The sequence below is a fragment of the Microtus oregoni genome, unplaced genomic scaffold (assembly GCF_018167655.1).
Source record: "Microtus oregoni isolate MIOR12 unplaced genomic scaffold, Mior012 000033F_ref0000390, whole genome shotgun sequence".
Classification (NCBI taxonomy): domain Eukaryota; kingdom Metazoa; phylum Chordata; class Mammalia; order Rodentia; family Cricetidae; genus Microtus; species Microtus oregoni.
This window is the reverse complement of record NW_024543092.1, coordinates 10,462,321-10,489,587: the sequence shown is the minus strand read 5'-3', so window position 1 is coordinate 10,489,587 and position 27,267 is coordinate 10,462,321. Positions and strand designations below refer to the sequence as shown.

The window sequence follows — 27,267 nt, the reverse complement described above, 5'->3', positions numbered from 1 at the left end:
TTATTATACTCAGTTCCTAGCCACAGACATGAGGCGCTTACATGTAGGTGCAATACGTCTGTGCAGGCAGAATAAAGTGGACAAAAAAGAGAGTTGGGGAGGGCTGGGGAGATGGCTCCCAAAGGCATGAGGAACTGAGTTCAGACCCCATGTACATGCACGGACAAAGTCGGATGTGGCAGTGTGCGTCTGTAACCCTAGCCTGGGAGGGGAAGAGACAGGTAAGATACCTGGAGGTCACTGGCCAGCCAGCCTAGCTGAATCAGTGTGCTCCAGGCTAAGTGAGGGATCCGGTCTCCAAATATTAAGGTAGAGGGGGTGATGGAAGAAAGCATCTGCTGTTGACCTCTAACCCCCACATGCATGTGTGTACTTGTGCAAACACACCCTCTTGTACATGTACACACACGGGTAAATGTCCCTATATTACACACACAAGCACACACACACACACACGATAAAAAAAAGAAAGAAAAGAATGAAAGAAGGCGGGGCTGGGGAGATGGCTCAGAGGTTAAGAGCATTGCCTGCTCTTCCAAAGGTCCTGAGTTCAATTCCCAGCAACCATATGGTGGCTCACAACCATCTGTAATGAGGTCTGGTGCCCTCTTCTGGCCTGCAGGCACACATAGACAGAATATTGTAAACATAATAAATAAATAAATAAATGAATGAATGAATTTTAAAAAAAAGAATGAAAGAAGGCAGTGAGGAAGAATGGACTGTTCAGGGAATAGTGGAGAGCTCACTAATTAAACCCATTTTCAGGGGAACAGGGTTTGAATAAACAGATCCACCTGCCAACCGGAGGTGAGGCCCAGGCATCATCCATCCCCCAGCAGGTCCTCTGGACTCATCCAGCCCTGTGACAGGGCTTCCAATGGCTACTTCATCAGCTGACTGCAGGTCCCTCACTCCGCTGCTGCAGCAGGTGAGCCTGAGTCGTGTTAGGGCAGGAGCTGAGCTTAGCAGTGACTGGAACATCATCTGGAGTCAGAAGAGCCTTACTTGAGTTTCTGCTTCTCTGCCTTTGAGACAGGTGACCTTTGGCTGGATGTCAAGGCCACACTTGATTTCCACTGACAGAGAGAGCTATGTCGGATTAAAGGCTAAGAATGGATGGCATTTGATCTCTAAATTCAAATATTGTCACAGGGAAGGGGCTTCCCAAAGGGGAGGGCTTTTCTGAGGACAAGGTAGAATCCCTCAACCTCAGCAGACTTCTCAAGGACTGAGCTCACACTGCTGTCCAGATGCCGTGTTCAGATGCCCTCATCTCTACACCCTAGGAGGCAGGAGCCACTGTTAGCTACTGCCTCCACCATTTTCCCTAAAGGAAATATGTAATGGAGAGGTTAAAATGCTCCCCCACGATCACTGTTAGGACTTCGTACAAGCCCTGTGGCTCTAAAACTGTGCTTTTGACTCCAATAACAGTGAAATCTGTAAAACTGGGACTATGCTTTTCAGTTCATATGGATACTTCGGGGTTAGGTTGAAAGAGAGTCAGTTCTCCACAGCTGTCATGGGGTCTGGGAGTCTCCTACATTTTACTTTCTCAGGCGCTGTTTTCTGTTTTCATGTTCCTAGTAAGCTATCAGATTTCCTTCTCTCTCTCTCTCTCTCTCTCTCTCTCTCTCTCTCTCTGTCTGTCTGTCTGTCTTTAAAGTAGGTGAAGAAGGAAAAGGAAAGGAAGAAAGGTAAGATTGGAGGTTAGTTCAGCCAACCAATAGGAAACAAGTCTGTCACTTTCCCTGCTCTCTACTTCAAGCCAGATCTCTAAATGTGGCTACATTGCCTAGGCATCAAACTCCCCTCTGACAGGTTATCTGTGTTCTGGCCTCGTTCAGGAAGTCCCAGAGGCTGAGCAGCCCACTCCTTACATTTCTTTCCCAGAATCCCCTCCACTTCCACAAGTATCTCCTGTTTTAAATCTCTTCTTTTTTTTTTTTTTTTTTTTTTTTTTTTTTTTCTCATTAAACTTGTTTTAATGGGTCTCAAAATTCTGTGACAGATTTTTGGTCAAGTTGTTTCCATTAAAAAGTACTGATTTTGAAAACTAATAACTTAAAACTGCCACACACAAAAAAAATGGTCCACAAAACATTCTCCTTTCCTTCTGAAGGTTTTACGATGCATTGTTATCATTAACCAGTCTTTTACTATTGAACTTAAATGGCCAATTGAGACAAACAGTTCTGAGACCGTTCTTCCACCACTGATTAAGACTGGGGTGGCAGGTGTTAGGGATAATATTCATTTAGCCTTCTGAGCTTTCTGGGCAGACTTGGTGACCTTGCCAGCTCCAGCAGCCTTCTTGTCCACAGCTTTGATGACACCCACAGCAACTGTCTGCCTCATGTCACGAACAGCAAAACGACCCAGTGGAGGATAGTCAGAGAAGCTCTCGACACACATGGGCTTCCCGGGAACCATATCAACAATGGCTGCATCACCAGACTTCAAGAATTTCGGGCCATCTTCCAGCTTCTTGCCAGAACGACGATCAATCTTTTCTTTAAGCTCAGCAAACTTGCATGCTATGTGAGCTGTGTGACAATCTAGTACAGGAGCATAGCCAGCACTAATTTGGCCTGGGTGGTTCAGGATAATCACCTGAGCAGTGAAGCCAGCAGCTTCCATTGGTGGGTCATTTTTGCTGTCACCAGCAACGTTGCCACGTCTAACATCTTTGACAGACACGTTCTTCACGTTGAAGCCCACGTTGTCCCCAGGAAGAGCTTCACTCAAAGCTTCATGGTGCATTTCAACAGACTTTACTTCTGTTGTCACATTGACTGGAGCAAAGGTCACCACCATGCCAGGTTTTAAAACACCGGTCTCCACTCGGCCCACAGGGACAGTCCCAATACCCCCAATTTTATAGACATCCTGGAGGGGCAGTCGCAGAGGCTTGTCAGTTGGACGAGTTGGTGGCAGGATACAATCCAAAGCTTCCAACAGGGTGGTTCCACTGGAACTACCATCTTTGCGAGTGACTTTCCATCCCTTGAACCAAGGCATATTAGCACTTGGCTCCAGCATGTTGTCACCATTCCAACCAGAAATTGGCACAAATGCTACTGTGTCAGGGTTGTAGCCAATTTTCTTAATGTAGGTGCTGACTTCCTTAACAATTTCCTCGTATCTCTTCTGGCTGTAGGGTGGCTCGGTGGAATCCATTTTGTTGACACCAACAATTAGCTGTTTCACACCCAGGGTGTAAGCCAGAAGTGCATGCTCACGGGTCTGCCCATTCTTGGAAATACCAGCTTCGAATTCACCAACACCAGCAGCAACAATCAGGACAGCACAGTCAGCCTGTGATGTGCCTGTAATCATGTTTTTGATGAAGTCTCTGTGTCCTGGGGCATCAATGATAGTAACATAGTACTTGCTGGTCTCAAACTTCCACAGGGAGATGTCAATAGTGATACCACGCTCACGCTCAGCTTTCAGTTTGTCCAAGACCCAGGCATACTTGAAGGAGCCTTTTCCCATCTCGGCAGCCTCCTTCTCAAACTTCTCGATGGTTCGTTTGTCGATTCCACCACACTTGTAGATCAGGTGGCCGGTTGTAGTGGACTTGCCGGAATCGACGTGTCCAATGACGACGATGTTGATGTGAGTCTTTTCCTTTCCCATTTTGGCTTTGAATTAGCGGTGGTTTTCACAACACCTGCGTTCTGACGGCAAACCCGTTGCGAAAAAAAAAGCTTAAATCTCTTCTTGAAGCAGATAGAATGAATAATGCCTGTTACGTGGTTGGCTCCTATCCATAATCCTTTTGTCAAAGATTAACAGTGGGAATGAATATGAGTTTAGACAGAGCCCTTTGGGTTCACTGGGTTCATTTTAAGTCCAAAATTTTACAGAAAGAATGTTTATTTAGCTCCGTGCTCTGGTTTGTGGCCAGAAATTAAACTATAAAATGTGGGGTGCCAAAGAGTGAAGAGGTTGCACTTGGTTTAACCACACCAGTCCCCCAAAAACAGCTCTCTCTCTCTCCTCTCCTCTCTCTCTCTCTCTCTCTCTCTCTCTCTCCATTTTGATATGTGTAGGTGTGCAAGTGTGTATACATGGAGGTCAGAGCTCAACCTAGGATGTTTCCTAGAGTTGCAAGCATGCACCATCATGCCCAGTCTTTTTACGCAAATTCTGGAGATTGAACTCAGGCTTTTATACCTCCAGGACAAACATTTCAATGACTGAACCATCTCCCTGCCCCCCAGTTACTACTAGCTCTTAGACTCAAACACCCTTCCTCACAGGTTTCCCACCAAAAATTCAAAAACTGTTGTGATGAAGTCTTCCAGATAGCCTATGACACCCTTCAAAGTATGGGGACTCTGTGGTCGACAACCATTCTACCAAGTTTTACCAAGGATGGGCCATATGTCAGTTCTCTGCTAGGTACTCAGAGAACACACTGCTGGTAGACTGGGCTCTTATCCACCAACAGCTGAAAGGGAAGTGGAAAGTTTGGATGATCTATCAGAAGAGCCACCTTGGTCTCCGTCACCCAGTGTGGTTGGAGTGTTTTGGGATAGCTTTTCATAAACATGATGTAAAGCTGAATTTTAAAGGATGGGGCCTTACAACTGAGATGACAAGGAAGGACATTCTGGGTCTGAGCAGAGAGGCAAACAAGACATCAGAGGTCCAGCCAGATGATGATCTAATTTGATGAACCAATGCTCCAGAGAACCAACACCATCAGGATGACGGCCACACTCCCCAAAGTTGGAACCTGCTCCTTTTCTTTTCACATTTATTTTTTCAGCCATAGGCTCACTATCTTCTCTCTCTCTCTCTCTCTCTCTCTCTCTCTCTCTCTCTCTCTCTGGAAGAAGAGGGGAAGATGGGGAAGATGGGGAGAATGGAGGTTAGTTCAGTCATACGATGGATACAATGGGTAGAAATAGAATTGGTCCCTGGGGGATGAGGTAGTGCCATCACAATCCCAGGGAGAGCACATTCTTTCTGCCCATCCCCACCCTCTCTGCTTTCTCCAATGGCTCCTCTCTGACCCATCTCTTGGGGGTTTTATTTTTCATCTCTTTGGTGGTCCTGCTGTTTACTTGCTCATTAAGTGATTTATACATCCCAGGCTGCCTCCAAGACAAAGTGGGAAGAAAACCAAATGCGAATGACTGGAAAGAGAAGCCAGGGTAAACACAAAGCAATGGTCTCTAAGCCTGCGCATACATTTGAGCTGTCCAGGGTGCTCCACCTTGGCTCAAGGCAGTATCCGGGCGGCCCTCACAAGAATGTGTGGGGAGCTGGGGGCAAAGCCTCTTCATGCTTCCTTCTTTGCCTTTTAAAGTAAAGATCAACAAGATCTCAGGTTTTAGAAGGAGGTCTCCATTAGTTCTTGGAGTGACCCGCATCCTTGTGCTATCCCAACTAGGCTCCTACTACAACTGCGGATCCATGGTTCCCTGGGTATGTTCTGGTACATGAAGGTTAAGGTCATTTGCTGAAAAACTTCTGGAGCTGTATTCTGATCTGCACTGGGAGCCCGTGTTTGCCTTTTGCCAGTTCAGACAGTGTGGGGAAGGCCCCTGGTTGTCAGTGTGAGTTCATGCTCAGATTTCTTCCCTGGGACAGAACCTATGGAAAGGTAACTCAGAAGATTGTTTTGAAAATAACTGGTACCTCTTAGTCAGGTTTGATGAAGTCAGTAATGAAATCTCAAATCGTGGTGGATGGGTGACCTTAGAACAATGGTTCTCAACCTTCCTAATGCTGTGACCCTCTAATACAGTTCTTCATGTTGTGGTGACTCCAACCATAAAATTATTTTTGTTGCTACTTCATAACTGTGGCTTTGTTACTGTTGTGAATTGTAATGTAAATATCTGATTTTTCAGGGTATCTGATATGAGACCCCTGTGAAAAGCTCATTTAACACCACCCCGCAGAGGGTCACAACCCACAGGTTGAAAAACCTTTTCTTAGATACCTCTCCCCTGCAGAGGGTCACAACCCATAGGTCGAGAACCCCTGTCTTAGACAACTCACAGCACTCTTCAGTTTAGAGATTAATGCACTGAAGACTCATATTTTAAGTCTTGATCTTCACAGATGAGCTATGGAAAGGCAGTGGAACCTTTAGATAATGACAGGGAGGACTTTTGGTCATGGAGGATGTCCCCTTGAGGGGAATAGTGGGATCCTATTCTTTCTTTTTTACTTCCTGACCATGAAAAAAGCACTTTGCTATGATACGCTCATTCTCCCAGAATATTAATTAGTAGAGGCCTACAAACAATGGCTGGACACCTGAAGTCCACCACCCAAAATAAGTCAGTACTACAGGCATTTGTTTGAGGGACAGAAAACTTAGAGCATGGAAGGACTGAGTAGTCAAAAGCTCCTCAAGAGGTCACAGTTGAGCTAAAGACATCACTGACAGGAAGCAGCCAGTTATAACAGCATCTAGAACAAGAAGCCTTTGAGGTAGAGAGGGCATTGAGCGCAGAGTTCTGGCAGGGGCTTAGTTTAACACACAACACACACACACACACACACACACACGTATGCACGCATGCGTGCGCTTGAGTGTGAGGATTCACGAGGGAGTCTGTCTCTATACTAGATATTGTGGATACTAGAAGCAGACACAAGACCCCTCCACTAGAGCAAAGATCTTATTTTTCACAGCTGCCCACAACATTGCTTCTTCACACTTCTTTGCCATGGACAATATTTGGAGGCAGAATCAGTAATGTTTACTAATGGAATGTTGGGGTAAAAGAATGATCCAAGATCCTTTCTAAACTGGGACCCTAACAAGAGGAGTGTGAATTGATGGTTTGGGTAAAGGTTGATGAAAAACAAAGTATTACTTTGGACAGGGAAAGCTGACAGCTGGAAGATGTCTATATGGAAAGCAGTCCAGCATGAGAGTCTGGGGCTTAGGAGCAAGGGCCAAGGCTGGAGGTACACTTGATAAACACTCCCTTGGCAGACGGAAGGTCTTGACCACCTGAAGACTGATTTGTCCACTAGAGATTGCTGTCTGTTTCTTCCTCACCTGGACTGCAGGCTTCCTTGAAGCTACTGTTAAATACGGATCCCTGTTCCTAAACACCTTTTGTCTCTTTCATGTGATCCAATTGATAGGTAGATGGATGAGAAGAGAGATGGACAATGGATTGATATTTCTGCATTGATATTCAATGTGCACACTGCATTTTCTGAAAACTTATCATTCTTCCAGAATTGAGTTTGGCTGTGATGGTGGAGGCCATGGTTCATGGCTATGAGACAGGGTAAATGAGCAGTTGAGGATGGTCCTGAATTCTCTGACCTGGTGGATTTGGTTTTGAACATCTTCCTTCAAGCAGGAGGAGGGAAAAATAATCCCGTTTGTGTAAGCCACCAGAGTTGGGTTTGTTTGTTATGTTTTAGCCATGCTGTATCTTCAAACCACCCCCCTAAAAGCATACCCAGTTGCCAAGGCAACCATGCTGGGAGGGAAGGCCTGATGGGAAGTCTATAGAGGTAAGGTTGTGCCTCCGTGAAGCGAATAATGCTAACTCTGAGCCTTCATGTTTGATCTCTCACTCTTTCATCTATGATGTCTCTATCCATGTTATAACACACAGAAAGACTTCCATGAAACATGCCTGCTGAACTTTGAGTAAAAGAAATTTTCTTGTTTAAAAATGGCCCCATCTTTGATATTTTGTTATAACAGTATATATAAATTAAAACTGACTGGACATACATATTACTAACATATAAATTTTAAATAAAATAAAATTAATCTCCTCAAGGAAGAGCAACTTAGATAAATACTTCATTAACTCAAACTCAACAAGATAAATTCCAGTAAGTCATGAGTCTCTTAAAAATGTTCAACTCCTGAAGGCTAGAGACATAACTCAGCAGCTAAAAGTGCTTGTTGCTTTCCCAGGGAACCCAAGTCCCAGCAGCCATGTGGGGGACCCAGGGGGTTCACAACGACCTGTAACTCCAGCTCCTGGGGCCCAATGCTCTCTGTTGGATCCTGAAGCCACCTGCACTTACACATGCATAAACTACCACACAAACACACACATATGCACGCATAATATACAAAATAAATTAAAATCATTTTCAAATTTTCCAACTCTTTATAATAATGCATTATATTTGAATTTTTAGCATTTCAAATATTAGCATGATGGTTTACAACCAATTACGCCGTTCTCATGTACTTTTTAATTTATTTTTGAGAGGGTGTCTCACTGTTGCCTAGATTGGTCTCAAACCTAAGGATTCTCCTGCACTGGCCTCCTGAGTAGCTGGGATTATAGGTGTGTAGTGCCGGGCATGCCTTGGAATTCTCACTTACCTAAGCATCTCTAATCCTGATAAAGTTATAATGAGTCTGTTCATATATTGCTAATGAGCTATGACAGGTTATACCCCTCTGTCAAATCACAACCCAAACACCAATTTTCCCTTTTAGCTTCAGATGGTGAGCTCTTTAAACATTTAATTCACTTCAACAAGGAAAACAGAACACAATGACATTCCCCCTACAGTTAGCCTGAAAGTATCAATTATACGAATATGGTACTTTTCAACACCCTTGTGTTCAGTTCCACATGTCCCAGGTCTTGGTAAGTTACTCACTCAACAAGGGACAGACTTTGTACCCCAGGGGACTCAGGGGTGCTAAAGTAGCAGCTCTTGAGCAGGAACGCAGCATGATTGATGTCTCAGATCAGCTGAGGAGGGTGGACAGGCGTGAGATAAGGTCCTCCGGAGCTGGGGAATGAGGATCCTAAGCCTTGTTTTGGGGTTATTATCGCACGGACAAGGGGCTTCTATTCTGTATGCTTCAGAAGGAAGCCATTTTAGAGCCCTTGTTCCAAACTGGAAGTTCTACCGATCTAATGCCACTTCCTGCCTGACCTCACAGGCTCCAGTTCTCCGCTCGAATGTTTCCATGTCGCCCTAAAAAGGCTCCAATGCTGTTGCATTTGATGCCGAGCCGCAGTTCTCTAGTCGTAACACATGCCACTCCCCTTGGTGTGACTTTCTAGAAACTCCCCAGAATGGGATTAAAGCGGTTCACATTCCAGCAGCACCGCTCTGTTTAACTTGGCGGCACTGCTGCTTGGACACGGTCCCCTCCTGAGTCTCCCCAGCACATTCTCCGCAGATTAGCTGAGACCACCCGGAAGGGTGCTGGCTACTCTCTCCACTCTGCTTTGTTTTAGTGGGGGAGGTAAGGGCACCACGGAGGCAGAGTTGGTGCCACTTCGTTCTCATCATTTTTTGTACTTCTGTGTAGATTGGTGATATTATGTTTCATAATTCTATTTCACCCAGATAATAAGGGGCTACTCTGTAGGTAGCTAGGAAATAGCCATTATGGTTCTCGTTCCCCTCAGGCAAAATATTCACTGATAACCATATTTCTTCCAGTTAGAATGCGAAATTCCAGGTGCATTTGAGCCCTTAAAAATTAAATACTTAGCCGGGCGGTGGTGGCGCACGCCTTTAATCTCAGCACTCGGGAGGCAAAGGCAGGCGGATCTCTGTGAGTTCGAGACCAGCCTGGTCTACAAGAGCTAGTTCCAGGACAGGCTCCAAAACCACAGAGAAACCCTGACTCGAAAAACCAAAAAAAAAAAAAAAAAAAAAAATTAAATACTTAAAAAATAGTTTATCAATTTGAATGCTCTGCAAAAACTCAAACCTTCAGACACATCAGTTGGTGAACCATCTTTCTGGTGAATAGTCACCCTATTTGTCCATGTGGTGTAAGATGGAGTACACAGCGGCGTTTGAGCATGTGCAATGCAGCATAAGACAGAGTACATGTTTGTGTTTGAGCATGTGCAATATCCATTTCCCCCCAATTTCACTTATCAGAGAAAGCACTTTTCCTCCCATAAGGAGCAAATAAGAAACAGGAAAGGGACTGTCCTCAGTACTCCCGAGATGGAGATTTAACTAACAACATGTATATGGCTTCCCTCTCATTGGAAGACAGTAGCGAGGTTTGCTCTGTTCCACTCCTCCCATGTGGGAGCTCCTTCTTTGTCGTTGTAGTAAGTTGTATATGTGATGCTTTGTCACTGTGTACTTTGTCGTGTGCCACACATGTACTATCAATACCCAGACTACAGTGCTCCCTAGCTAGTAACTACCACCACCACCATCACCACCACCACTATTCACCACCATCAGCACAACCACCACCATCAGCATCACCGCCATCAGCATCACCACCATCAGCACAACCACCACCATCAGCATCACCGCCATCAGCATCACCACCACCATCAGCATCACCGCCATCAGCATCACCACAGTCCACCACTATCACCATCACCACAACTACCACCATCACCACCACCACCATCAGCATCACCACCACCATCAGCACCACCACCACCATCAGCACCACCACTATCCCCCACTATCACCATCACCACAACCACCACTATTACCACCACCACCATCATCATCACCGCCACCACCTCACCACTACCACCGTTATTTTGTTCTGAATTCCCCAAAAGGCATCTGCCAAAGCCCTTCCCAGAGCTTTATCTTTGTGCCTTTGTTGAACATGAGAGACCAGGGTCATATATCTTTAGGGACAATGATAGGAAAATGACCAGCTAGTTCCCTGTGATGCTCTTTACTTGAGGGCCCCTCATTCCACTCCTGTGGAACCTTGGCTCTCTTCATCCTCTCTAGTGGCTATATACCTGAACAGTCACAATGGGGACCCTCTTCCTTCCCCACCTTCCCTGTGTGGGGCTAGGAGGGACCCCACAAAGGCAACAAGGTCCTTTTTAAACCTCAGTTTTACTCTGCAGAACAGATGAAAACAACATCAAAGAAAATTTTGAGCTTTGTTTCCAGACCTTAGAAAAAGATGACATGTGTGTATGTGTGTATGTGTTTATTTATACTGTGACAACCAAGTGTTTATTATTCTGATATTTGAAACTCAGAGAAACTTTGTCCAATACAATAATAAGATGTACATAAATTGGTTCCCATTCCACCCATGAGAATCTACAAAAACCACAATAGCATTAAAAGAAACCTCATTTCAGTAAAACCTTAGGGACACACACTGGTCACGGGGGGGGGGAGTGCATGTAGAGAAAACTGAAGATGTGTAGATGTTGGGAGCATCTAGATACTTCAAAGGACCTCAAGGCTAAAGGTTCCTGTAAGTCTAATTCTGTCTCAGAGCAAAAAAAGACCATCTTCCCCACACGAGGGGGCACCGGCTTTCTCTCATTAACAGCCCAGCTGAGGTGCAAAGAAGACAAGGAGGAATAGCGGGGAGAAAAGGACAAAAGGAAAAGGAAAATGGGGAGGAGGAGGAGAAGGAGGAGGATGCCACGGTAGTGACACCAGGAAGTGAGCAGACTAGCTGGATGGACAACTGCCCAAACAATAAAAATAAAGACATGGACACCAGGACACTGGGAGTGCTAGTGGGTGAGGAGGGGTGATTGACTAGCTCTGGCAGGAATAGTTGGACACTTGTCCCCAGGGAAGTCCCATAGAATATTGCTGTTTCCTGAAGAACAGGTAGGTGTGTTTCATGAGAGCAGAAGGAAGGAAAGGCTGTGTGTGGTGAGCAGTTTCTCCAAAAAGCTGCTACTGCTCTGTGCTGGCTGCCAACTCCTGCGCAAGCACCTTCACCAAGGGCAATTTTAAGCTACAATCAATTGAATAACTTGTTCCAAAATTCCAGAATAGTTAATCCCCAGGTTCCACATGCTAGTATAAACCAGCTCCGACATACCCCATGCAGTTATAATGTACAGATAACTGCCAGCAAGGTCATGGCACAGAGACAGGCCTCCTTGTTCTGTGAGTACCACATTTTAGTGACTTTAATGTTTTTCGTTCAGGATTGTATTTCCATGAAGTCCAGTAGCAGAATAGGTCTCAATAGCACACTCATAGTCTCAAAGCCACCAGAAAGCAAAGAGCCAAAAGACCACATGATTGGTAACATTTAAATTATAAATCATTGTATAGGTAACCCTTGGAACTACAGCAAACTTTCAAATGTGACTTCTCTATAGGAATTTTTTAAGTAAATGAAAATAATCGCCTCTAATTTTGTAGAGGAGTTAAGGTGTGTATGCTTCTTGACCTCTTGCTCTGTGTTCACTAAAACAGTTCATCCAAAACAGTACTTACTGGACAGAAAGTTCTAGAGATGCAGAAAGATTTCATCACATGAGAAGTACCTTTCTTGTTCACCAGTGTGCAGAGGAGACCTGACTTAGAGAGCAAGAGAAGCCAGCAGACCCAGGGGGTGGGGTGGGGGAAGCAAGTGTCATCCCAGCACGGGGTGACTGATTAAATTGTCACCATGATCTGGTCCAGAGCTTTCCGCTTGAGGTCAGGCACTGTGGCCTCTCTGCTGGGGTACCCCACAGGAAGCAACACCAACAGCTTCTCATGTGAGGGACGGCCCAGGAGCAGCCTCAGACGAGGACCGCAGTTGAGGGGCGTGGTCGTGACTGTCACTAGCCCTGCATTCTGAAACAAGACAGAACAAGCAAGCACTTTAATGCCAGGTAAAACACAACTCTTTCTCCAGCCCAGGGCCGTTCTCATCTTTTCTACTCCTGCTCATTTATTACTTCTCACTGAAGTTGAGTGGCAAAGAGGCTGGCAGCTTAGGTGATGCCCTGTGAACCTTGCCAGTGCTCCCCCCGCCTGACGCCTCTTTAGACAAGCAGCAGGAAACACCTCGAAGAATAACGTCTTATTTTTTAATGATGAGTGAGCAATAGGAATGACTGTGTTATGGAAGTGACTTTGAAGATTGTAACTCTCAGCAGGACGGTGGTGGGGCACGCCTTTAATCCCAGCACTCCGGAGGCAGAGGCCGGCAGATCTCTGTGAGTTCGAGACTGCCCTGTTCTACAGAGTGAGTTCCAGGACAGCTAGGGTTACACAGAAAACCTTGTCTCAAAAAAGAGAGAAAGAGGGAGGAAGAGAGAGAGAGAGAGAGAGAGAGAGAGAGAGAGAGAGAGAGAATGTAACTATCCTTAAAGATAAGCTTAGGATCTGGTCTGTGTCTTGTGCAACAGCCGTCCAACAACACTGTCGACAGTCTAAGTCCACTGTAGTTTTCCTGAAAGATGTTCTTTCCAGAATTCCAGTTACCCATCTGATGATTATTTGTTATTAATTGTCATAATAGTGACTTCTGAACCTGCACATTATAAGGATCTGGAGTGAATTCCTACAAGGTCTCCTGAGGTCTTACACACACCATCACATATCTTCATCCACAAGAGGCATGCAGTGCCTAGGGAGATGGCTCCATCAGTGAAGTACTTGCCTTGCAGGCCTGAAGACCTGGGTCCCAACCCCACAGAACCCGTAACTCACAAAATAATAAAACCCGGGGCCGGTGACACATGCTGGGGAAGCACAGGCAGACGTATCCACACAAGCATACGATGCCCTCTGGGCCCCTCCCCAGCTGTTCCCCCTCCTACCCACGCTTCCCCAGTCACCTGGCCACCTTGAAGCCTGAGCCCAGAGGAAGGCCAGGAGCTGCCTCTGGCTTCCTGCATGGCCATCCCATCCCATCCCATACCATCAAGTCACTGTGCTAGGGATCAGGTTCCAGGAACACTTTTCTCTCTTCCCCCGGTCGTAAACTGCCTTGGAATTCTGGGAAACTAGAAAGCAACAAGCTCTACAGGAACACTAGTCTGGCTAACCCTTTCCAGAGGCCAGGGGCACTGTGAGAAGGGGGCTGGCACCAGGCTCACACTGCTTCTCCCCAAACCTAAATCAACTGCAACGTTCTATGGTCGGACACTGTCCCAAGACACCTTCATTCGTCCACCCACAGGAGGAAAAGCCAAAGCCAGGCTCCTCAGGGTGGTTTGAGAAGCAGCAACAGCCAAATGCTGTAAGGTGTCAGATGCAAGCCACGTCTTTCTCGGAGCTGCCGAGGAACCTCGTTTGTATAAAACTGACCCTTCCTTCAAAGCAGGACCACTCTCTCTTGTGATATTGTTCATTGCATTAATTTGTGTGTTTAGTAGCTCTCCGTCATCCCTCCCCGGAACCCCAAGTCTCCATCAGATGAACTGTTAATACGCTATCTAATCCCCAGAGTTTCCCAAAGATGGCACAGGGGTTTGAGAGGCAGAGCTCAGTCCTGCTCCATTTCACATTTGCCTTGCTCTAAGACCTCTGCAGAAAAGTTTGTAAGCACGTGGCTGTCTTCCTAGACAATGCAGAATAGGGAACCTCTCAAGGAAGGAGCCGAGAGCCTGGTGACTCCTTAATCGTCACATCAGCCTAGAAAGGAGCAGTGTGCGCTGAGTGGAGTATATCTCTGAGACCTTCCGGCTCTACTTTCTGCTCCTGTGACTGCTCAGAGCCCTAAGCTCCATGCTATTTATGGAAGAGAGCAAACACTGCTTTTCCGACCCTGAGATATTACAAGTGAATTTCCAGCAAGAAAATCAGCCTGCAGAATCATAATGCCCACCAATCCAGGTTTCCAAGGTTTGCTGTCAATCACATTGACCTTTTATAGGAACTCAACTTTAGATAAACAATTCTCAAATGACCCCTAATTGGAAACTTGCCTGAAACTTCCTGCTAAAGCAGTGGTTTTCAACCTGTGGGTCATAACCCCTAAAGACCATTGGAAAACACAGATATTTACATTATAATTCGTAGCAGTAGCAAAATCACATTTATGAAGTAGCAACAACATAATTTTTTGGTTGGCATGAGGATCTGTGTTAAAGGAGTCACAGTGTTAGGAACAGCAAGAACCGCTGGCTAAAGCCAGTCTTGGGTCCCTGTCTTCCTGGTCTACCTTGGGCGTGCGGGTGGGTAACATACCTGCAGCGCAGCCAGCAGGATGCCACAGGCAATGGACACGCTGATCTCATTGTAGTAGTGGACCTTTTTCTTTCCATTTGCAGCATAACCGTGCACTTGTTTGAAAATGAGAATCAGAACAGGGGCGGTGTCCAGGTACTCCTTAATCCAATTGGTTCTGGAGGGATGCCATGGAGAGATATTCAGGAGAATATTTACTCAAATTTGGGTTGCTTTTTATTCTCTTCTTTAAAAAAAAAAACTACCCTAGTTTATCTACACATTTACTTAGTTTAAATACACATTTAACTTGCCTTTTCTATTTAAAACAAAAAAGACTGGATTTTTAACTCTTTTCCACATTGGTCTTTTTTTGTATAAGGTTAGTGAAGTTGAAAAACAAACTAGTGTGTGTGCCCAGCATTGCAAAGCTTGTGAAAGGTTGAAAGAGACAAAGGTCCTATAGCCTGGTGTCACCAAGCTGATACTCAGCAAAATGAGGCCTGCTGGGCGGCACTAAAGAACCAGATAACAAGCACATCCAAGTATTCCGAGCAAAGTGTTGATTTGGAAAAGAACACCGGAAGCCACAGAAACAGACTCCAGTTGCTCAGTGAAGCTGAGGAAGGAGATTTGGAGAAAGTGCTCCAGGAGGAATGAATGGATGAGTATGGCCAGTAAGGAAAGAGGATGTGGGGAGGCCAGAAAACTTCCCGGAGCCCGAAGGATGGAGGGCTTGCCAGGCCATGGGTGGGCTGGTAGGTACCTGTAGATTTTGCAAGGTTTTGGCCTTCATTTGGTAGGTGATGGAGGGTTTACCCTGCATTGTTGACCAGAGCAACTTGTGATAAAATCCATTTCAGGAACGTGGATTGTGTGAGTGAGAACTACAAAGTCATCCTTGATAGAGGGGAACCATAAGCCTGGCCGGGGCCATGCCACAGGCAGGAGGGTGGTGAAAGGAGGGCCAGGCCGGGGAGAACAGAAGGAGGAGGTAAGGGTTCCAGGACAAGGAAAGGAGCAAGTGAGGGAGACAGCAGTGGTGGCAAGGGGAATTAGCAGATGATGGAAGAAGGAGAAGCCCTCGCTGGGGGAAGAGGCAGTGGCTTCTGAGAGAGCCAGTGGGTATCAATGATACCTTGAAAATTTTGTCCTTCAACTCCAAACATATCTTCCTTGATTCCCTTACTCTGACCCCCTACATCTGTGATGAAACTTCATTCTAGAAGAGATGGCGAAAAGAGAGCTAACTGCTTCCTGTTCCCCATGGGCTATTACATGCAACTAATTATCAAGAGGCGGTCCCTATTCATTTTATGGTTTAGCCTAATTACATGTCACTATTTTAAACACTCCAGAAGTGTATATTCCTCTGCTGATCTCATGACATGGCTCTCAAGGGTCTTCTGGCCCATTCAGCCAGCTTAGCCCCATTGTTAGTACTTTCCCACCTCACAGAGATGGAAGACGGAGAACATTCATTGTTTAGATCAACTCTGGAGCCAGGGTAGCTGGCTGCATTCTCTCTGCTGCTTCCTCGTGTGTGGAGCCTGCTCCTGTGTTCCCACCTCACGTGATCATCGTGGGGATGAAGCGAGTTCATGTGGAAAGTGGCTTGTACTAATACAAGCATCACAATTTGAAATCACAGAAATGCCGATATAAAAGGATCCCTTTTAGCACTGTCTGGGCTCCCTGGATTTCCAGCCTTCAGAGGTCCCCGATGACTCACGCTGCTGCCCGCAGGCCATGAGCAGGCCAGCAGCTGCTCTCCTTCCTGTACCAAGGGAGATGAGCACCCCCAAGAGGCTGTGCCGTGTCCCAGACTGCATTCTGCTGTGTGATTTCTTCTATGCTTTTGACATTTTCATGATTTAAGATTCTGATCGTATTCATAATGATCAAAATTAACGTTAAAATATTTATGTTATGGGTATGAGTGCTTTGCATGCATGTAAGCATGTATGTATGCCATGTGCATACCTGGTGCCCAGAGAAGCCAAAAGAAGACACTGGATCCCCTGGGACCACTGTGAGTTGCCATGTGAGTGCCGGGAATCAAACTCAGGTCCTCTGTAAGAGCAGCAAGTGCTCTTAATCGCCTAATCCCTTTTCCAGACCTGATTAAAATTTAAAAGAAGTAAATAAAATATGTGTAGAGTAAAGGTAAATAATACACGTTTTTAAAGGATTTGAGGATGATTATGAGCTGGTTTGCTGTTGGTTTTACTCTTTTAATCTCTGTTCTTTCGGGGGGCACCACCCAGCGCCCAAACAAATCACACATGGAGTCTTATTTTTACCTGTGAATTCCTGGCCTTAGCTTGGCTTGTTTCTAGCTAGCTTTTCTTAGCTTATCCTGTCTACCTTTTGCCTCTGGGCTTTTACCTTTCTCTATAACTTTTCTTTCCCTCTTATTTCATGTCTGGCTGTGTGGCTGGGTGGTTGGTCCCTTTTTTCCTTGCTCCTCCATCTCTTCCCAGATTTCTCCTCCAATTTCTTCTCTCTTCCTGCCAGCCCCAACTACCCTTTCTCCTGCTTCGCTATTGGCCATTCAGCTCTTTATTAGACCAGTCAGGTGTTTCAGTCTGGCACAGTAACCCAACTTCACAGAGTAAAACAAATGCAACATAAAAGAATGCAACACATCTTTGCATCGTTAAAACAAATGCTCACCAGCATAAACACATGTAACACATCTTAAAATAATATTCTACAACACGGTTAAGCAGCTCACTGATATTCTAAGGCAAGCTGATCGCTCAAACATATTTTTCATTTACTTTACGTATCTTATCAACTGATATTTTTTGTTTAGTCTTGGTTAATTCAATTTTATACTAATTCTTTAAGACATATGAACGCAAATAGAAAGCTGCAAGAGCGAGGACCCCTGAAAGGAGAGTTGGTAAATTCAGGTCTGGGTAGAGGTCTCCCCAGACCTGAAACGGTAAGGTTTTTATGGTCAATTGGACCCATGTTACATGTTGAAAATACCAGCTATGGGCTTCAAAGGCAGCTCAAAAGAGTGACTTGGCACGTTGTCCACTTGCCGTTCTGTGTGTATGCCTGTGGAACATATGTATGTGGTATGTGTCTGTGTGTGAGGCGTGTAGTGGTCACATGCCCATGTGCCCACGCAAAGATCAGAGGAAAACATCCAGCATTCTGCTCTATTGCTCTCCATCTGATTCCCCTGGAGACAGTCTCTCTCACCAAAGCTAGGACCAGGCTGGCAATCAGCAAGTCCCAGTAATCCTCCTGTCTCTGCCCCACTCACATAACAATGGAGTGACAGGTGTGCTCAGTCATTTCTAGCTTTTTTAAGAGCATTGTTTATATTATCATTAAAATTATGTGTGTGCATGTGTGTGTGTGTTGTGTGTGTGTGTGTGTGTATGTGTCTGTATGTGGGTATATATAGTTAGTGCAGGTATAAAAAGCCAGTGGTGTCAGATGCCCTGGAGCTAGAGTTAAGGTAATTGTGAGTCCCTGATTTGGTTGCTGAGAGTTGGGTGCAGGTCCCCCAGAAAAGCAGTACATGCTTTCAATCTCTGCCCCATCTCTCCAGCACACACTCCCATACACGGGTGCTAGGGCTGCAAACCCAGGTCCTCAGGCTGGCCTGGTAAGTGCTCCTACCTCTGAGCCACCTGCCCAGCTCCCGTTGACACCCATCACTTTTAACTACGGTGTCTTTCATTGCCTAATATGCATCTACTGCAATTCTGGACACAAGAGGCTTTTAAATGAGGATAATGAGAGACTTTTAAACCTGGGCTCCTTGAACGCCTGGAGGTGTGTGTGTGTGTGTGTGTGTGTGTGTATTTGTGTGTGTATCTGTGTCTGTGTGCAAGTATGTCCCTATGTACATATTGTAGGTTAAGCGACTCTGTAACTGAATTGTATTCTCCAGAGGTACTTTATTTGATTATAGATTTATAAACAAAAAAGCCTATAAAATCAGAAGAAAAGAAAGCATAGTGAAAATGCTGAGTGGTGCGGCTGTTCTAGATACATGGAAGGTGTATATAATGACAATGGGCGCAGAGGAGCGGACAGTTCTGTGTCGGTGATGGGAAGCGAGAGGGGTGACAGTTTCTCAAGTGTCCAGCTAGTTTAGTAGTTCACTAAGTGCAGACCTCAAACTGACTTTTACTCAGCCATTTCTTCCCAGGAATAGACAGTAAAGATTATAGCTTCATTGTTAGTACCCCACATCTATCTGAGAGCATGGTATGAAGTAATGTTCTCCATGACACATGAGTTCTGATACAGTATAAACATCCTAGAGAAAATTGTCCCCCTCAGGATAACATGGCCGAGAGGTCTAGGTCTTCTCGCCCTTGCTCTCGCTCCTGGGCTAGAAGTCCTACCTTGTCTCCATGCTTGTGACCCCACTGTTCTTCTCAGGCCCATCACTGTGGAGTGTCAGATGGGTGATAAAGAACCTGTCACAGAAGGCCCACCTCAGGGAGACAGAGGTATTGGGCCTCTCTGTGCTCCGAGAGCGAAGCACTTGGGCTTGCCTCCTTTAGAACCTTCTGAGAGGTGAGAGCCAGTACCCACCTACCTTGACCCTCATCACCCTATTTCTTCTCTGTTTTCTTTTGCAGGGAACCTACAGTACCCATATCTATTTGATGGCTCAGATCTATTAAGCTTGTCCTTAATTAAAACAAAACTCAATTTTCCCCATTCAAGATCTTAAAAAGCGTGTCGCAATATTATGTTCCAGACTGGTGGAAAGTGAAGTGATTCGTCAGTTTTAGCCAAGAAGTGATTATTTCTGGGCTGGAGAGATGACTGAGCAGTTAAGAGCACTTTCTGCTGTTCCAGGGGACCCACGCTCAGGTTCCTGCAACCACATCAGGCAGCTGTTAAGAGCTTGTAACTCCAGCTCCAGGGGATCCAATACCTCTGACTTCTATGGGAGCTTGCACATACATACCCACCCCCGACATACACATTATGATTATTCATAATTTAAAATATAAAATAAATCTTTCAACATTTTAAAAATAATGAAAAGCAGCAATGATTTGGGTCAGTGCCTTTGCAGAAGCCAGTTCTTACTTTTCACAACCACTTCAAAATAAAGCGAGAAACAAAACAAAACAGAAACAGGGTGAGACTTGACCCATGCAGCCTGTGCACAGGGATTCAAATATCACACTGAGCCATACTAATATAAGCCGTTTATACATCATCATAATAAAAATAACGTTGAATCCCACAAACCCAGGGCCTACCATGGTAATTTCGTCCCTTAACAGTCAAAGACAAGCCTCCCTAGTTCATCAGCTCTGTACCTCAGTTTCTTCAGGTCTGTGACCCACCGGTCTCCCATCCTCCTCATGTAGTTCATCTCTTCCTCCTCCTCGATGATCTCTCGGATCTGATGCTTCACGTCTGGGTCTTTCACCACCACAAAAGTCCAGGGCTCGGTGTGGGCCCCACTTGGCGCTGTTCCTGTTGCCCGGCACATTAAAATCAACGTAAGACTGAAGAGGAGCGGAAAGTTGCTTGTTAAGAGGAAGCACAATAGCAGGTGTTGTGGTGATGCGTGCCTGGAATCCCATCCAGCACTAGGGAGGCCGAGGCAGGAGGATCACAGGCATAAGTAAGGACAGTGGGATAAAGCTCTAGAGCAGTGATTCTCAACCTGTGGGTTGAGAACCACACAGGGCTCCAACTATCAGATGTCCTGCGTGTTGGACATTTACATTTCAATTAGCAACAGTAACAAAAATGCAGTTATGAATAGCAATGAAAATAATGTTATTGTTGGGGGTCATCACAACAGGAAAAATTGTATTAAAGGGTCACAGCTTAGGAAGGTTGAGAAGCACTGCCATAGAAGGAGGAAGAAGAGAAGAGAAATTTACCTTAAACACACACACACACACACACACACACACACACACACATATATATATATGCACACCCTCACAGGGTTGGAGTAATGATTGTTGCCACTTAGGTTAAGGGTACAACTATCCAAGGCATTTGTATTCTTAGCTGAAACAAAATGTTCTTGACGCATTTTGGGTTAGAGCTGGGTCTCAGTGGGCCTGGGACAAGCTCCACACAGGAGCTTAAATGTGGCTTAGACAGAGTAGGACCACAGCAAGGACAGTCATAGAGGAGTGTGGAGCAACATAGTACTTAGTTTCCCCCTCAGCGGAGACAGGAATTTACATTTCAGTGACTTGGTCTTGCTTCAGATCACTTTGCAAATCCACATAAGGAAATCTTGCTACTTTGTTAGCTCGACCAATTACTGTACCTGAATGAGAGAAAGGTTGTTTCCTGGAAGATAAACATGTAAATGTGAATTGAGTGTAGAGGAGGGGCCTGTTTCAACCAGGGGAGAGATATTTCTCCTGCACTGTGCACTAACCTATTCAGAGTATTTAGTTTTAAACAGAAGTTCACACAATGTATCGATTTCATAAGTTGTAAACTGTCATCACATCTTTTACACACACACACACACACACACACACACACAAGAGTTAAAATGTAGCAAGTAAAAAATCACTGGCCATCATGAACAGTGGGAAAACCTTCATAAATAAACAGACGACTCCAGCCGTCTGCATGTTTGGACTTCAGTGCTGTTCCAACGCTCTCACAGTTTCGGGGGAGCTGATGTTCTCCAAGCCTCAGCACCCAAATTACCAACCTGCTGCCCTGATGACGTTTTCAATGACCTCCATTGGGACTTGCTCGCTGCTGAGGAATCTGACAGAGCGTCTCTTATTGAGGAGTTCGTAGAACTCCTGGGATCTCATCTTCATTTCCTGCTCTGGGTACCGGGTGTGAGAGAACGGGATGTGCTCCACACTCTCCTCTGACTCCTGCCATTCATCAGCATCTGCGAATAGGAGACAGAAGCACAGCAAATTCAGCTACCTCCCTGGTCACAAGGTCACTGTAGGGAAGGGAATGAAGTTCCAGGAGAGTCTATGCGGTTACACGATGTCAAAATAGCCAACCAAAGTTTGTAAGAAGGAAAATAAAGATCTGTAGAAATTTCACCACTAATCGTGATCATCCTTCAAATTCTAGGCCTGTTAACAATCAAAGTAAAGGAGAGTTTTGCCTACAAAAAAAATAACAAATGGAAGTTTCTGTTAAATGGTAGATGCAATCTCCTATTCAGGTTACCAAATAAGGTAGTTTTGTCTTTGCAAAGCATTAGGCTGAGAACATAGTAAGACATTCCAAAGCCAAAAATGAAGGGAAAATAGGAACCTAGAGAGGCAAGTGCAGAGACCTGTTTTTCCTGCTTGCGTCTGCCAATCCCTGCAAGTCCGGTTTCCAATTTCTGATCCTCAGGCAGGAAGGACAAATAAAATCAAAGCCCACACCACACACACAGTCAGAAGTTGAATCAGTTCAGAGCCTCAGGTTTCTTTCATCCCTTGGCAAAGTGTGGGTTACAAACAAGTCATCTTTCAGGAGCCTATGACATTTTTGGTGTGTCCTTCCTCTAACTTAGCGTTTCCTCTTGAAAGCACCCCAGTTGTCTAGCAGAAGAAAATGACAATATGTAAAGAATTTTAGGGAAAAAAAACCCTCAATAATTCAACAATGCAATCCTGCACACGGGGGAACAGAATATCTTAAGTAAAAATTAGTAACCTCAGTGTTTGACAAGGACAGGTGCCTCGTTGCTCTAAGAACTCACAGGCTCAAAAGAGCAAACAGCTAGGACACCACGCTTAGAGAAGGAAACAGGACAGACTTATATGAATCTCTACAGTATTACTGAAGGAAGAAAAAAAGTTAATATAGCAGAGATGAAAAACAGAACTTCTGAAAAATGATAGAATTATTTAGATTAAATTGTCCAAATAAAAGATAAGCAGATAGTAGTCAGAAAAAAAAATCTAGGGCAAAGAGCAAAAGACAGCAAACACAGAAGAAAGAGCAAGGGAAACCAGAGCCAGTTTACTTAGGACCCTGAAGAAAAGCAAAGAAAGAAATGAATGTCAGTTATAGTGGCTTCGGTAGGGGAGGGAGGAAGTTGTACAGGAAACAGGTAAGAGAGAATACCAAAACACCAGCTTATAAAGTGTACTTAAAGGCCTTTAGGGTCCAATCCCACAGTCACACAGGATGGGAGGAGAGAACCAGCTCCTCAGCTTGTCTTCTGACTTACATACATGTACACACGCAGACAAAATCAGTAGCAAGACTACAGTTATAAATTTAACTTTGTGGTTGAGGGCTCACTGTAACATGAGGAACTGTATTAAAGGGTCGCAGCATTAGGAACATTGAGAACCACTGAGTTAGGAGGAAGTAAGTGTGATGGAGAGTTATCACATGTACCTAGATGTCAATCATCACACGTACCTAGCTATCTGTCATCACGTGCACCTAACTATCAATCACCACATATACCTAGATGTCAATCATCACATATACCTAGCTATCAATCATTGTATATACTTTGCTATCAATCAGTTCTAAACAACGCAGAGCATTGCCAGGTGTCCATATACACTTTCCACGTGATTCGGAAAACCTTGTGGTGAGGAAGCTGCAGAGGAGCATATGCAAGGAATGCTCCCTTGATTGCATGAATGACGTTACCGACCCTTAAGGCCCAGTCATATTTGCATAAGCTATAGGCAGCCAGGAGAATAGGTGGCTTCCAAGGCCAAGGTACCACCATGAAGCAAGGAGCTGCATGAGGCTTCCCAGTACTAGCCATTATCTCTGATCAAGACAAACAAAGAGACCTCATCACGTTGCAATGGGGTTGTCCTGAGTGACTTTCCTGTGCGCTGTGGGGCACATCCTGCATTCTCTTCTGGGGAAGAAGATCCGCCCAGTCTGTCTGGGGAATGGGGACAGAGACAGCACAGAGGGTCCAGCCTATGAGCTCAGCAATTTTCTGCAGAGACCACAGTGGAGAGCTAACAGGGACCTCTGAAAACAAACAGGGCCACTTCTTTCTGCTCTTGAACTCCTGACTGCTCCCAGGAATGTGGCCTTGGAAGGGAAGGAAAAAAAAAAAAAAACCTCTGAAATTCTGTTTTCATGCCTCCTTTGTTTGAGGCTTCTCTGTGTGAGTGGCTACCCAGCAAAGAGCCCTATGCCTGGATCCTGGAGACAGACTGCCAGAGTCCTACAAGCCTAGGTGGGTGGTACCCTGCTAGAGCCGTAGTCTGCTGTGATAGGGATAATGGTAATGCCTACCTCATTGTAGTACCGTGAAGATGAAGTGGCCCAATCCAGCACCAGCTGGCTCCGTTCTGCTATGCGAGAGTGCTGTGGTCCCCGAGTCTCTTTGCTCATGCCTCGTCCTTTCTCCCATACATCTCTCCACCACATCCCTCTCACCTTTGGGTGTCTCCCAAGCTCTGCCTTCAGCCTTGTCTCCCACAGGTGAAGTCATTAGTTCCCCACGCTCTGAGCGCCACCTTAAACTAGTGCCATTCTGGCCAGAATCTCTTACCTAACAGCACAGCTATCTTAAATCCAGCGCATCTTTATATCACCCCCCTAAACTGGATCCTTCTCTCTTGTCCATTGATAACACAGCCTTAACCATTCCCTCTGTCTTCTGTGACATCTAAAACAAGATGCTCTTCACTGTAACTCGGGCATCCAAGGCCCTCCCTTAATACCACCATTCTCAATGAAAGCTTAGAACAGGCATCTGTGTTAAGGGAAGTGCTTCCCAAGTGGGACCAGACAGTCCCCTATTTACATTGTCCGATTTAGAAGGTTTTAACTTTACCGTGGCACAAGAACACACCCATCCAACCCATCCTGTAGTTCACTTTCACTGGAGCATTCGACAAACCTCATGAGACTCGGTGTTTGCTTGCAAGAAAGATGCTGTATTAGATGGTTTATCTCATGCTAAGCTCATTGCACATGCTCACTGGTGGCTGGCTAAGCAGTCACATTTGCCTGGCTAGGTGCATCTATTGCATTTTCAATCCACAATATTCTTAACTTGCCACAGGCTTCTCAGGATGTAACACCATTGCACATCAATGCATGTCTGTGTAGCTGGTACTCTGAGCAGGGTAACCTTCAGGATATGACACTAAGAGATAGTCCTCTTGAGACACTCTCTGACTTGATTCTAATGCAGGCACATTTGCGTGCACGTGCGCGCGCGCACACGCGCGCGCACACACCCACACCCACACACACGCACACACGCACACACCAGGCAGCCTCTGGGAAGCGAAGACTCACTGAAAATTAAACAGCTTCTTCCAAATAGAATCTATTTCTCACACCCAGCTCAGGCAACATGTCCCAAATGTACTGTGGAATAACCCTTCTGTAGACTGTGAAGATGTACTACTTCCATTGCTAACAAAGAACCAATAAGCCAATAGCTAGCCAGGAGGAGATGAGATGGCAGAGCCAAATGAGAGAACTCTTGGAAGAAAAAAGGTGAGTCAGAAGGGGTCTTGAGGAGACAAGGCTCTAAGCAAGGTGAAAATGCCATGCTGATAAAAAGTACCACCACGTGGTAGAGGGTAGAAATATGTGTTAGTTTAAGTTGAAGGGGAGCAGTTAACAATAAGCCTAAGCTATTGATTGGGCATTTATAAGTAATATTAAGTCTCTATGTGGTTAATTTTGGAGCTGGCTAGCAGGACACAAGTGGCTGGCAGGACAGGAAACTTGGTCTACACAAATGCAGACTGCTCAAGACTCTTGTGAGAGCCCCCTCCCCTCTAGGGCCAGCATAGCCATCTCTCTCTTCCCCACCTTCATACCTACACATCTTCCCATCTTCTTGGAATCTCTCCCAAGCATTAGACCATAGGTGTAGGCTTGCTGTTTCTCCTCTGACATACTCGCCTGCTCCAGCATCCCCTGCTGCTCACACCTGTTAATCCTTGGGGTCAACTTTGTCCTTTCCCAAAGCCCCAACAGGCCCCCAAGCCTTTCCGAAACACCTTGTCCTAATTCCCCAGTGTTTGTCACTAGCCTTGTTTCATCTCATTCCCTGAACTGGACCTTTACCTTGCTAAGCACAGAGGCTGCTCCTCTTGTCTCTAACCTACAGGCCTGGCACGAGAAAAACTAGCTAATACCTAGACATGCCACTTTCTCAGTTTCACCATTCCTAATCAAAACCTGGCAACGCCCACTGCCATCCTATACAGTAGTCCCCCACTCCGCCCCAAGAAAGAGACTGTGTTTGCCAGAGGAGGCTCTGAGCTGGGAGAGACCCAAGCCTCCATGGCTTACGACTGAGTAGGGGGTGGTACCGGCAAGTGACCTGAGAGAGGACCCGTGTTTGTCACGTATCATTCTGCTTTCACGGGAGTGATGGTTTGACCACGTGACTTGCTTTCCACTGCCTGGCATCAGTTTACACGTCATAAAAACACGCAGGGTGAAACCCCGTCCAGCAATGGGTTGTTACCTGCTTCCACTTGAAGGAGGTCTGTGCTGTCTTTCAAGTCTTCATCCGCCCAGGGGCGAGCTTGAGCCTCCTCCTTCTTACTCTCCGGGCTCCTATCGGCGTTTTTAAAGACCCACACAATCAAGATGCAGACAACCGCTACCAGCACCGGAGTGAGGAGAAACATGGTCTGCAGTCTGACCCGGAAGGTCAGCACACTCCCACACTGGCGTTTATACAAACAGAGATGGAAGCAGAGAATGCTGGGAGTAGAAGCAAGAAGAGGGAGGTGTGCCAGGAAAGGAGCAAAGTACGCACTCTCTAACTCCGTGCCGACTTTGCAGAGGAGCAAAGATCACAGTCTCGTGCGTGCAGGTTTGGTCCTGCTCCAATGCATGCATTTCTCAAACTTATGCACTTGCTCAGTCTAGTCTCAGATGTTAATCACCATGGGGTACGTTAAATGCTATAATGTGCTAGATCTTCCTTGCAGTGGATAGAAAGGCATTTGACCTTTCTCCTATTTAACTTTGCTCTGAGAGTGTCTCCAATTTGCCTGAAGCTAGGAAGTGCCCAGAGAGCTCACTTTTAAAAGAACAGATTTATAAATATAGATTCTGGTGTCCTAAGAGAAAACATCTAGAAAGAGACTTATCTAAGTGCATTTTCAGGTTCCTGTGTAAGAGGCACGACCCTGAGATTGTATTTGTTTTCAGTAGTATGCATGCCAACATACGCAACAGAAAAGAAAGGCTCATGTTTTATGTTAGAGAAAAAAAATTTAATCTAAAAAAAGTGATGCAAAAAGCCAAAAATGACTCTAAGTTTGAAATGTTTGGGGGCCTTTTTGTTTGTTTTGTTTTTATGCTTTTGTTTTGGTCTTAGTTTTTATCTTTGCCCACGTCTTTGCTGTTCAGGCTGCAATAACAGTCGACTGGGTGACTTAAATAACAAAACCGTGCGTCTTACCATTCTAGAGATTGGGAAGTACAAGCCCCAGCTACCAGCACACTTGCTTC

The 27,267-nt window shown here is 45.5% G+C and overlaps 2 protein-coding genes across 2 annotated transcripts; both read right to left on the bottom strand.

The window, feature by feature from the left end:
- Positions 1–1,999: 1,999 nt before the first annotated feature.
- Positions 2,000–3,711, bottom strand: LOC121466534 (elongation factor 1-alpha 1). Its single transcript, XM_041680289.1, has one exon. It carries the CDS (start codon positions 3,643–3,645, stop codon positions 2,257–2,259), a length of 1,389 nt encoding a protein of 462 aa, XP_041536223.1. The 5' UTR covers positions 3,646–3,711; the 3' UTR covers positions 2,000–2,256.
- A 7,192-nt stretch (positions 3,712–10,903) lies between these two features.
- Positions 10,904–26,456, bottom strand: Iyd (iodotyrosine deiodinase). Its single transcript, XM_041680201.1, has 5 exons — positions 26,270–26,456; positions 21,539–21,730; positions 20,163–20,322; positions 14,872–15,028; positions 10,904–12,528 (listed from the first exon to the last, which is right to left on the bottom strand). Exons 1-5 carry the CDS (start codon positions 26,433–26,435, stop codon positions 12,346–12,348), a joined length of 858 nt encoding a protein of 285 aa, XP_041536135.1. The 5' UTR covers positions 26,436–26,456; the 3' UTR covers positions 10,904–12,345.
- Positions 26,457–27,267: the final 811 nt, after the last annotated feature.

What these genes read in the sequence shown, in the direction of transcription:
- LOC121466534 (XM_041680289.1), bottom strand. Translation starts at nt 3,645, where the DNA reads ATGGGAAAGGAAAAGACTCACATCAACATCGTCGTCATTGGACACGTC.
- Iyd (XM_041680201.1), bottom strand. Translation starts at nt 26,435, where the DNA reads ATGTTTCTCCTCACTCCGGTGCTGGTAGCGGTTGTCTGCATCTTGATT. An exon ending in CCTCCTTCAAGTGGAAGCAG is followed by an intron (nt 21,731 to 26,269) that starts GTAACAACCCAT and finishes TCCTATTCGCAG; the next exon opens with ATGCTGATGAATGGCAGGAG. An exon ending in TCCTGCTGGCTGCGCTGCAG is followed by an intron (nt 12,529 to 14,871) that starts GTATGTTACCCA and finishes GTCTTGTTTCAG; the next exon opens with AATGCAGGGCTAGTGACAGT.